Source organism: Symphodus melops (assembly GCF_947650265.1).
Source record: "Symphodus melops genome assembly, chromosome: 19".
NCBI lineage: Eukaryota > Metazoa > Chordata > Actinopteri > Labriformes > Labridae > Symphodus > Symphodus melops.
In genome coordinates, this window is record NC_136709.1 from 18580064 (window position 1) to 18592605 (window position 12542).

The window sequence follows — 12542 nt, forward strand, 5'->3', positions numbered from 1 at the left end:
TGGGTGTTTTGTTCCCTGAGATGTTATTATTTGCATACAGTATACTGCTGCTTAAAATCCCCTTCATTAATGCTCACCGCGATGAACAACAAACCGAAAACATGGGGATTACAGAAACGTGAACAGAAAGGTGTGTTAGGAGGGATGTGCCTGAGGGTTCGTGTCGGTGTTTATAAAAAGCAGCCGAGGGGTTCTTCCAATAACGGACGAAGAACAGCTAAAGTCAGAACACTGTGAGAGCGTCCTGGCGTGTGTTTTCACAGCTGTGGGGGGTTGACCACATGTGTCTAACGCTCCAGTCATATAGGTGTTTTTCAAATGTCTATGAGAAAGTAGCTCGTAGAAGAAATTGCCAAATCTAGAAGCTGCAAAGCATCGTTGAGATGTTGTGTTTTGAACCTTCAAGATGCTCTGACAAGGATACAAAAAGGACTTGTCTTTCGTTCGTTGCGTTACAGACTTGAATCCCTGCTGTAAAAAACTGCTCGATTCATTAACTTCAGTTCAAAGGGTTTTTATGTTCTACATGTTGACAGACGCTGCTGCTCTTTACCGTCACAGGCCAAAGCTGAAAGTCAGTTCCTTGAGCTTGAAAGTTTGCACAGACTCGGTCCTCAATTTAAAGTAAGACATGAACTGCTGATTTAAATGTAAAAACACTGTTGTGTTGGAGCCTGTTAAACAAGTGAAACGTTAAATCAAGTATTCTACTCAGCTTTATAATAATGATAGACAAACGTGCTGCATGCTGGGATGAAGACTATGAAGTACGGTAATTGGTTTAATCCTTGATGAGTATAAAATTCACTCGTGAAACTTGAACCGTAAATTGAATCCGTTTATTGTAACGCTGTAGCAGCGACTTACTGTTTTGCCAGTGTTTTATTTTGACCTCTGTCTGCCTGTCTGAGCCGTCTCATTTACCCACTGTGACTTTTGACCTCTGGCAGGGGCCACATGTAGTTCACTGGGTTACTAATCTGTTGCATAATTCTTTAAGCGACAGTTGTGTTTACTGTCTCTCTGCTTGCATGTGTGTGAGCCTATTAGCTGAGTGAGTGCATGTGTTTGACTTTCACACGACAGCCTCTTTTTTTTTTTTTTTCCAGAGTTATAAAATGAGTCAGAATATTAATAACGCCTGAGCTTGTTTTCATTCATGGTGTCAAACAGATTTACAAGCTCACGGCTCTTTGTGTTAGAGCAACTGTTCAGAATTTACTGTTAATTTGTTTTCTGTTACTACAGCGATGAAGTCATTCAGGGTTCTGCGGGCTGCGGGGAATGACTAAAAACCAACTTTGGCTGAATGTAGCTTTGTTTTACGATACAGTACAACATTTTCTGAAGTTTATTTTGCGTCTGTGTTCCAAATCATTTGCATTGCCTTCATTAAACACATTTTTTTTTATAGGTCTCTTGGTCACAATAATGCCTGTTTTACTTTGAGTTTTCACACTAAATCTGCCAGAACGAGATTACAGCGGACTTGTTAGCTTCCAGCGAAGGATATTGTGTTTGCTAAATACCGTCTGCTGAAGGACAGAAGCCTCCTGAGGCGTTGCTGTCTCCTGACTAAAATGTGAACTGCTCTGCCTATTCCTACAGGAGATGAAAGCTTCAGAGCGGCTCTCATCACTGTTGACAGTCTGATCTCACAAGACATGCTCCACTTTCTGCTCCCAGTGACCCAGTAATGGGATTGTCTGAGAAAGTGTCTTTTTTATGGCTATTTTTAGGCGAGAGCAAAGACATGCAAATCCGATTTTTTTTTTTTTGATTTTTTTTTTTTTTTTTTTTTAAACATTTGTGGTTTTTAGATGGATCTTTTCTTGGTCTCACAAGAGAGGCGATGCTTCTTCTTTTTTTTTTCCTCCCTGAGGGGAAAAAGAAGGTTTAAATGTTGAATGTCTGCCGGCTGTAACTCGAGCTAGGTCAGCTCTCTTTCAATTCACTCCTCTGCAAAGAATGAAATAGTTTAACGGGGCGTTCCAGGCTGGACGGAGTGAAAACGTCTTCCCTGTCAAACAGCCAACATTCTCCACATATTTCCGTGCTGCTGTAATGTTGAATGTACTGCTACAGGAAGCTCGGCCATGTACCTGATGAACTCTACTGTAATCCTTTCCTCACTCACAAGTTAATGGCTGTACAGCAGATTTACTGGCACGGCTTTGAAGTTTACAACTGGGGTTTAACAGAGCTGAATGGGAAGTGCAATAATTCACACCCTAATAAGTGTAGAAGTGGAACTATGCGTTTGATTGGGTCCAGATGGAGCGGAGGGATGAAATTAAGCTTATCTTACATTAAAGGGATGGTTGCTTTCATTCATATTTTCTTTTAAATAGCCCATTTAGCCAATAGACGCTACACAGTGCTTATCTTCACTTTGATATGCCAGCTGTTTTATTGTTGCCGATGGAGATGACCTTTTTTTTTAAGCGCGCTGGATGATTTGTTCTAACTCCTGAATGGTTTTGTTTATTGCACAGCCGGCTACAATATATCCAGAGATATGTCATAACTGCTCATTCAGAAGGCCTTCAAAACTTCAAACTGTAACATACTGCTGCAGCAATAGGAATCTCCAGGGCCGATACACTGCCGTGACGTTGATGTTTCATCCTCCTCTCCCCCTGCAGGTGGAGAGCTGCGACTCTCTCAAAGGCAGTGTGAGTGTGGGTAAGAGCTACAGCGGGATCGGTAGGCCGTCCATGGCACAGGTCCACAATGGAGACGTGGGCGGGCACAGGGACAGGACGTCTGAAGCCTGCTTCCCCAAACAGGAGAGGAGGGAAGTGGAGAACGGGATCCCCAGAGACCCTTCCTCCTGCCGGGCAGAGGATAGCTCCCAGGGTCAGAGCCTGAGCCTGTGTCCGCCCCAGGAGAACGGATTTCTGAACAGCCGGGAAGAGCAGGACTCAGAGAAAGACAAGGACGACAGCCTGACGACGACGCCGCACAAGAAAAGAGGAAGGCGGAAACTGGAGCGGCCAACGAAATGTATGTTTTCTTGGCTTCAGTTTGTTTGGCTTGGTTACCTTTGATCTGATCTCTGTGGATTTGGCTAAAAAAGTCACAAGTGATGAGAACAAAATGTGGAGTAGTGAGCTGTACATAGATGCCAGATTGAGAGTGGGCTAAAAAGTGCTGCTGCACAGTGTGGTGACTAAAAGGAGCCAATAGAGTTGCATACATAATCATGTAGTGCTATTAACACTTACTGTACTCTAATTCACATTTTAATGAACGCTATGCAGCTGTAGTTCACCATTTGGATTTTGAGCTTTTATCAGTTATGTCATGGCTCTTCAAATTCTTTATCCACGCTCAGCTAGTTTACATTTGACAGCGCAGCATTTTTTAAAGTAATGGAAGACTGCGATAGACAAAAACCTTTTTAAAAACGGGATGGATTTCAATAAATAAAGTCATAGAAGAACAGGAAATCAGAAAGTGCAGGCTTGTAAGTGGACAAACAACAGTCTCAGTGTAGCAATGTCCTTTATGTTCTACAATAATGGTTTATTATGCAGTTTAAAAAAAGAAAATCATAATTAATTTTATTTTCCAATTATTAAGTAATTCTCTTAGATGATGGTAAAATGAACCATTTTGAGTTTTTCATATTTTTTGCCTGAAAAAGAAAACAGAAAATTAAGAAACAGAATTAAAGGAAATAGATACCGCTTTCAACAAACTTGAAGCCTGATGATTAATCAAGACCTTCACTGTTAATCTAGGATTCATTATGAAATCAATCATAAGATAAGCCTAAACAATGGTCTTTGAAAAAAACGGAGCGAAAAGAACGTGTATTGAAAAAGAAGGCATTTCTTGCCCTATAAAATTTGCTGCTCCTCGTGAACATTTTTAACTCGAATAAATCATTTGAAATGGAGCTTTGGTCCCAAAGAGGTGAACCATCAGCAGCCTCAGTGCAGCAGCAGATAACATTAGCCTATAAAGATGATATAAATCAGGGGGGCATTGTTTGCAGAGAGTGGTGCTGACAGGTAGTTTTTTAGGCCAAGATGAAGATTAACAATATCACTTAGCCTCCCCCATACCCCCTCTGCTCTCCAGTCCTATCTCTCCCCCTCTCTTAGCCACGTGTCTCTTTCGCTCCTCTCTCGGCCACAGACACCGGCTATGACCTTGATGAGGGGTGCAGTAAATAAAGCCAGGGGAGGAGCTACTGGTCTCCTGGCAACCAGCCTCTGTTGTGAGCTGGCAGGTCTCTGTTGTGGCCGCCTCACTGTCGGGGCCATGCCAGGTGGATGGCGTTTTGCCCAGAGCTCTTTATAAACTGAGCCTACATTCGGCTTTCACCTGATCTGTGTTTCAAGGATCTGTTACCTCAGTCTGAAGCACAAATCTGGACTCACACTGTTCGCTTTTGATGTTTGTTTTTTTTTGATAAACCAGCGTGCATGTCTCTGCAGATGGGTTTGGGTCCCATGCTGCTCTCCTGCAGACGAAAAGGTGATGAACTCAGAGGTCATGAGGGTCGTCTTAATTTAACACATTACCTTGAAGGTGAAAAAAATCTTTGAAGCATTTTAAAAACGCTCACAACATTAGGGCAGGGTTAGGCAGGAGAATGTGACTTATATGTATGCACTGCTAAGAGAGTCTGTAGCTACAATGCTAAATGTGTACTCTTATCTAGATTCAGATCTAAACTCCATTAAATGAGAAACTACTTATATATGCTTTTTTAAATTTATACATCTTATTAAAAGGGCTCTGAATAAAACATTTAGCATTCATTAAATATGATTTTCAATGTGGAATGAATCTGTTTCAGGTTTGAAAATAGAGCTCTACACTGTGGTATTTTACAGCTGCTGTTCACAGACCTCCTATGTGCTCTGTTACTGTCAGGAATTTTTCCAGCTCTTTCCAAAGACACCGTCTTTAAAGAGCACTTTCCTACAAAAGCAAAGATATGTTTGCATAATGGGAAGTGTGGGTCAAGCATCATTGAAACATGTAGGGAGATGCAGTTGTGTGGCGTGAATAAACACGACGCAACATTGGGTCAGTCAGGTTTAGGCAGGGATTTGTTTGCATGGTTATAAAAGCGTTGAGATATATTGGGTGGCCAGTAAGTCCTGGTTTCACACTGACAATCTGCGAGCAAACAGAATCTAAAAGAAGAATCCAGCTCGCCAAGAAAAACATCAAAACACTGATGCCTTCATCTTGTTTTCTTCCCGGCTTTCCTCTACATATTTACACTGTTTGACTTCAGAGTCAAAGCCCAGCGCAAGAACTGTGCAGCATGCAGGCAATGCCTCGGCCAGTAAGAGGCAGGTTGAGGTGTATAGATGCAAGAGTAGATCTAATCGACACCGCCTTATCTACACTGAGTATCTTAGTCCTGATATTCACAAATTCTTCTCCAGACAAAAATAATGTTTTATTCAGATTCACACAATAAATAAATACAACATTTTTTACGCTGTGGTAATGTACTGACTTTCTAAAGCAAATCACTGTCAGACCTATTTTGAGTGACTGACAGGCTTCACAGCACACTAAGCTAATCTAAACCGCTGTGCTCTGATGTTCAGTCCACAGGGGCATCCATAGCAAAACAAAAACTCTTTAACATGTCTGTTTCAAAAGGGATGTTTTAAAAAATTGTCAGTTGAAACTTCTGTGCAGAATGGCCTCAGAGACAGGAAGCAAGGTTTTTCAAGTGTTCGGTTGAAGCTTGAAACGGCAAGGCTGCCTCGACTGAAAGAGGAACTAAGCATTGAGCACAAGCAGTGTTAGCCACAAACTGAAGAGAGGAGTACGGAAAATGTAGATAAGAGGTCGGCACCGGGGTCTGCAGGCCCCTTAAAAGCCCGTCGCAGATGTTTGTGACAAGCTCTTTTCTTCTTACAGGGCAGCGGGCAGGCATATGCAGCTACATGGTGATGTGTTATCACAGTGCACGATGGATAGTTTGTTGTTTGCATGTTTCACACTGACAGTGTTAGTGTCTGGTATTTGTTTTTAGTGACATCTGAGGCCAGTTACACAGTGAAACAAAGATGCATCAGTTATTCCAATCAAGAAGTCGAACTAATAAAGAGCGAGATAATAAAATACTTCAGTTGTCTGCACACATGCAGAAAACGTTCCACAAACAGTTCAAGTCGAGCTTCAGATGTGTGAATGCGAACAGCTGAATTTTTCACCCTGACTTTTCCTGCCAGGCCTCGACTAAAACCTTCGCATTATCAGGCTGAGCTGACGTGGGAGTGCAGGAAATGTCAAAGGATATTTCCCTGCGAGCGAGCTGGCAGGGTTGTTGATGTTTATACTGTATCGTGCAAACGCTTCGATCTTCATGCACACAATGAAACTGCTTCCTTTCTCATGTCTGCTCACCGGTATGTTCTTTTGCACTCATTTGTTGGAACTACTAACTATGGATACGTCCAATTTCATGGAGCCCAGACATGAAAGGCAAACCACTGTCACTTTAGTAGCAGATTCTGTCGATTTAGCAGTCATCTTGGATTTCCAAAGCTCTCATGTCTCACCTCCTGAGACCTCTCTTGAAGATTTCTGGGGCAGGCTGTCCTGAAAAATGTTCGACATATTTTTTAGGAATGCATGTGTGAAAAAAGCTATACAGTACTGTTAAGATTGAAAGACAGGTTAGAAGACGTGTTGCAGGAAAAAAAAAAGGCAAAAACCGTACTGTGCAGTGTTAAATTGCCTTGAAATCTCTAGATGTGTAAAAAAAAAAACAACAACACAGAGTTTTGCCTGCAGGATGTCTTGGTTTGAAATCGAGAATTTGACCGGGATTCAAACGTTTTTATGCTGTTACAGTATCTGTTCACTAAAGTGTCGGTATATTAATCTCAGAGAGCAGATTCCTCAGTGTGAGGCAGTGTGGTGGATCGATAGCTAGCTAAGGAGGGTTTCTGTTATCCATCTGGAGGGCACAGAAAGGATTTGAGCTCTGGCTGGAGGGGAACTTAGATCTAGCAATACGAGAGCTGGAACCCGCTCAAACTGGCAAGGTATACTCTCTAAGGGCAACATCCGCCAGCTCCCCTCACAAACCCAATGACCTTGGTGGTCCGCAGCGCCTCACTGATTCGTTATATAGTCACTTATTCTTGATGAGTACGAGGAGACCAGGAGGTATGGAAGGGGAGAAAAAAGAGCAAAAGGGGATGGAGGGTAGGGGGCTTGGCTACACATGGAACCAACTTGAAGAGGCTGCTAAGAGAGCGGACTATTGTTTGGACAGGTCTTTAGGGTACTTCAGTGACAAGCAGGCGTCGGCTGTGTGGAAAACATGCCATCAAAAGTTGTCCTTAGCCTCTCAGGATTCAAGTGTTATGATAGTGTTCAGGCTTGGACTCAGCAGATAGCCGTGTTTACTCAGGACTTGCCATGGTGCTAATTTCGGGAGCAGCTGCTTGAATGATGTGTGTAAACTCTGCTGGTGTCTTATCTTTGAGCCCAGGCGCTTTTACAAACTTGCTTTTATTGAAATTGAACATTGTTTTCGGAAAAAACCACAGCACCGAGGTGGGTTTGAGCTTCTGCGATGAAGCACATTTTGGCTTCTTTATCTTTATTTCTGAAAAAAAAAAAAAAACATGTATCATGGATCCTGACTGTGGTGCTAGTGTTTCAGTTGGTTGGCGTCCATGCTCCCTGGCTAACCCTGCGCTGCTCTGCTGAACATAGGAAAACAATGTTGTTTAAGAATGAATAACTTGGCCTTGTTGTTCAAACCTCTAGCTCTTAAATCACGGCCAAGTTAAGGGGGAATCCCAACTGGAGCTTTTATTGTGTTGAAGTTATTTTTATTAGACTGCAATTTCAGCGTCTGTCACACCAAATATTCTTCGCTGCTATTTTTGACGATCTTTATCCTCCTGCTGTTCTTTGGCTTTCGTCAGCATATACAGAGCACTTTGTTTCCTGTGGAATATATTTAAGTTTCTCCAAGAAACTGCTGAAAAACATTCGAGGCTTTAAAATCATATAATACATCAGTGTTGAAAAAGGTTCATCGATCTTTTACATAGAACAGTAACAATACTGCAATTTCACAAATACTGCATTACAACACAGATCTGTGAAATAATATGTTCTGTTTCCAAGGTCAAGAATGAACAAGTACCTCATGGTTGTATTAAAGAAACTTGAGACATACAGTAGCACGTACATTGTTAAGGTTCTGCTCGTATTTTTACCAAGAGACGAAAAACAATCTCATGCCTTTCTCTACCTCATTTGAACATAACTCCACTGCAGCAGAAGGTATTAAGGTCTCAATCTTGATAATTTTGAGTACAGTGGGACGATTATACACAAGCCGAAGGCCGCGATCAAGTGAGGGGCTATTTTGTTGCATTTACGGCTCAGTGTCAGCAGCCATGGTAATAGCAAACAGCTGTGGGTCTCATGCAGGGGGATATAAGGTCAGAAGTGTGACATTTGCCAAAGTAAACCTGGCCCCTCTCCACACTCATCATAACCTGGGCAGACGCTCCAAACTCTCTGGGTTGCATCAATCCCTCATATGGCACCTGAGCAGACAGGTTGTCGTGATTCCCAATGGATTGAATCGCTTTGCGCCAAATTGGAGATACCAAGTTTACACCTATTAGTCAGTACGTTAACATGCAAAGTTCAGGTATAGCCATGGTTATCCATTTAATTGGACTACTCTCCTTGTTCTAGGTGCTTCTCCGTGGCCTGGCTAACAAGTTAGCAAGCAGCAAGTTCTGTATGTTGATGAAACAACAACAGGACCTCTGCTTTGTTGTCATTTATGTTTTTTTGTTTGGGTCAAAGCCAGGTGAGGGAAGTGTGGACCAGGACCAAGACCGAGGCTAGTTTGAGTCCAGTTTAGTTGATGGGCAAGAGTAGAGTAATCCGCAACCACATAATTCAGGTGTGTTAGTCGGACATTGAGGGATTTGAAACGGTATGATCTAGTCAGACAAACATGTTCACATCGTCAAGTGAAGTATATTAATATATCACTTTTTAAACAGCATGAGCTGACCAAAGTTCTTCAGCGACAGAAAGAAAACATGAAATACAATAAAACAATCTACAAAAACACTGAATAATTGTTACAAATAATTGCTAAGGGACTAATAAAAAAACGTTGTTACAAAGGCAAAGGAAGAAAGGGTTTTCTATTTTATTTTTATAAATAAGATCTACAGGGGCTTGCAAATGAAATTTCTGAGCCCACAAGAGAAAACCAGGAGAGACTACTCAGAGGACCTGAGTGATCGTGTTGGCTTTAAGGGGATTAAAAAATCTGGCAATATGGTGTACCCAATCCATAGAGAGATTTACAAACAACAATACAATTTAAAAACAAAGTTGATCCGTTTTAGTAGGTCGACTACAAATCAACTTTTTCTATATCTGCATGTGAACGAGTGTTAATAAGAGGAGGTGACGTTTGAGACCAATTTCGGTTTATAATAGTGTCATGTGGTTTATTGATGAAAGTGAGCACACTTCATTTTGAAACTGATATGTGGATCGCATGTGGTGAATCTGTACTCTCCTATGACTGATTCAGGCCATCCTTTGTGTTCCTGTCTCTTCTTTAGATGTGGAACACAAGGAGGAGGACGGGGCAGATGCAGTCAAGACCGAGGTAAGATTTCCTCTTTACTGAGTCTCTGTGTTCTGGCTCATGTAACTCTTGAGGTGTCTTTCACACTTGCCCAGCTTTAGCTCCTCTGTTTTGGGGGGAGTAATTACCTTTCCTGTCACAAACTGTGATTCCTCTGCTTGCCAGAAAGATAGAAGGTCATGCTGCAGCTCGAGCAGAAGCAACAGAGCTTTACTTAACTAAGAAAAGGATGTGCACACTGGTATGTAATGAAAACATAAATTGTTAGGAATTTTAGGAAATCATTTTGTTGTCTTGCCAATAGTTAGATGTAACAATTAATAGGTTACAATGAAATTACAACCAGCAGTCATTTGACTTAAATAAGCATAAGAACTGGAAAAAATGACAGCGAGCCTGACGACAACGACAGGACGATAAATGAGCTGCAGTTATTATTGCCGTAGTGTTGTTGTTGTTTCACTCTCTCATCTACAAACCAAACAAAATTCTGCACCCAGCACCTCTTAATCTCATGAAAGAAAATGTATATTTTTGTTTAATAGGGACAAAACCAAAGTGTTCAAATCACAATTCAAGCTTAAAGGGCTGATTGTTTGAACAGCAAATCTAGCTTACCACATTTCCAGTACCATAGGCTAAGCTAGGATAATTAGCTTCTGGCTGGAGGTTCATATCGCATAGACCTATTGTATATGTGAGTAGAATACTATAGATCTTCTCATCTAGCTTTTGGCAAAGAAGGAAAAATGACATTTTCTCCATCCAATGTATGATGAAAGCTTGCAATGAATTTTAACTGTCAGAACTTTTCCTTGGCGAGAAGGCTAGCATGGTGACCTTTCTTAAAGTTAGGGAAAACTGTAGTTCATCTCTTTCCTTTTTCCTTGTGAAAGAAATGGTACCTAATGGTGTATAGATTTGAAATATCAAATACACTTGGGAGCTCCTTGTATCCATTGGTTCTGGTGACCTTGGGACTGTTGCCAGCGAATAGTGATGAGAAACACTGTAGTAACACGTGTTGCTGCCTGACCAATTACTGGCTCATAGCACACCAACACGAGTCATCTTTTCTTTTTTTTCTTTTTTAATTTACTAGACCACCCCATCGTTTAACCATCAAGTACCTGCTTGTCAGCTGTAGTCTGTTTCACAGGCTTCAGCCACTGATTGGATGCATAGATTTACGGCAAATCTGAATGCCTCCTTTCAAACGACCCTTTAAAAGACAGAAGAGAAGTAGCTAACTTTGTTTCCTTAACACCTTAAACAGGGAGGTCGAGGCAGGCTGCGAGGGGGAGTTGGTTGGGAGATCAGCCTTCGGCAGAGGCCTGTGCCCAGAATAACCTTCCAAGCTGGTGACCCTTATTACATTAACAAGCGGACCAGAGAGGAGTGGCTGGCCAAGTGGAAGATGGAGGTGAGTACCCCCAGATCTGTCCCAGCCAGCACAGAGTACAGGGTGAGAGACAGGCATGGACCAAAGGCTGCCAGGGTCAAAGATAGGGCTTTTGGTGTGTTCATGGCCAAGTGTATTTGATGCGTCATTTGATATCTCTATGAAGGTACCATTTATTTCAGTGGATTTCCGGGGGTTGTTGGCTCACTCAGCTCCTGCATTTCCTTTCTTTGTTCTCGTCAATTGTATTAGCAGAGCAGAAATCACAAGCAGCTGCGATGATCACATCTGTTTGATGCCTGCACATGATTCAAGCTTTCTAAAAATATTGCTGCTATGGAATTGAGGTTTTCAAATGTGCTTAACTTTAATATATCTGAAGCAGCACAGGATCTTTCCAGAGACGTTGTCTTTTTTTAATAGGGTTATCCACAGATTTGGTTGATGTTCCGAATGATAACAGCAGACTTATCAGATGTGAAAACAAAAGCAGAGAAGTTTTCCTTTTGATAAAGAGGATTTTGCCAATTGGAAAAGTTGCCAGAACGACAGTCGTTTGTTTTTGCATTACAACATTTGGGGGTAAGGCAGCACTATGTTATTAAGGTATCTTTTAAATGGCTCTACTTGTATAGAGGTTAAGTTTGAAGGCATCTTTGATTCTTCCTTTTTTTTTCCTGAAGTATAAGGGAAATTAATAAAACAGCTCTCTGTGAACAAATGTAACAGCAACTATTTATTACTTTTGAAACTACAATAAAACTTTTCATATTCATGAATGGGATCAATAGCAGTTAACTCAACATCTACAACACGTTTTATTTAGTATCAATTTGCAGCTTTTAATTGGTTTGCACACATGGAACTTTTGGTCGGACTGTTTTTTTCAACCACTGTTGCCAAGATGAAGTTTTAACACTTCTATTTCTATTACAAATGAACAAGTTCTGAATGCGGATTAAGATTGTGTGTTTGATGGAAAATAGCACTCACCACTTAAGTGTGGTGCTTTGTCACCAAAATTGTCTTTTTTTTCTGGATTTCGATTGGTCAAAGAAGCCATAGTGGTGACTTCTCAGAGCTCTGAGAGTTAATAAACGCTTCTAATGCTGCATGGTGTTTATTCTTGTGGACATGACGTTCCCCATATTGCTCATGATTTAGTCATTTTGAATCTGACTCAGGTTAGTAATGTGATGTAGTGCAACTACATCTGTTACATAATGAGGTGGAGTCTCCATAGCGTCAACATGGGGTCTTCCACGTCTTCTGCCACCCTGCCCCCCTCTGTGGAGAAGACTCTGAGAGCAGCTATAAAAATGTCCCCAGGGAGAAAATATTGCCAAATTAGCAGGACATGCCGAGGGTCCCACAAGTGAAATGTCATAAAATACGAGGCAAGTAGGCGGCTCACGTTTTAAAAACAGAGGTGGATTTTCTTGAAGAAGTAGCCCTACACGGCTGAGATTTAAGAGGATTTGCAAAATGCAAATTTTGAGTGTGCCT

The 12542-nt window shown here is 41.5% G+C and overlaps 1 protein-coding gene across 7 annotated transcripts in view; it reads left to right on the top strand.

The window, feature by feature from the left end:
• The window catches only part of dnmt3ab (DNA (cytosine-5-)-methyltransferase 3 alpha b), a 37879-nt gene that overhangs the window by 6404 nt on the left and 18933 nt on the right, over positions 1 to 12542 (top strand). For 6 of the 7 annotated variants that reach the window (XR_013781322.1, XR_013781323.1, XM_079369636.1 and 3 more), the window contains exons 4-6: positions 2646 to 3006; positions 9609 to 9655; positions 10911 to 11057. Coding sequence is in view for 5 of the 7 variants with exons in the window: in XM_079369636.1 (XP_079225762.1) it covers positions 2646 to 3006; positions 9609 to 9655; positions 10911 to 11057 (555 nt within the window). In the remaining 2 variants the exon portion in view is untranslated. The remainder of the gene's footprint in view (positions 1 to 2645; positions 3007 to 9608; positions 9656 to 10910; positions 11058 to 12542) is intronic. The other variant, XM_079369640.1, reaches the window with a different exon arrangement.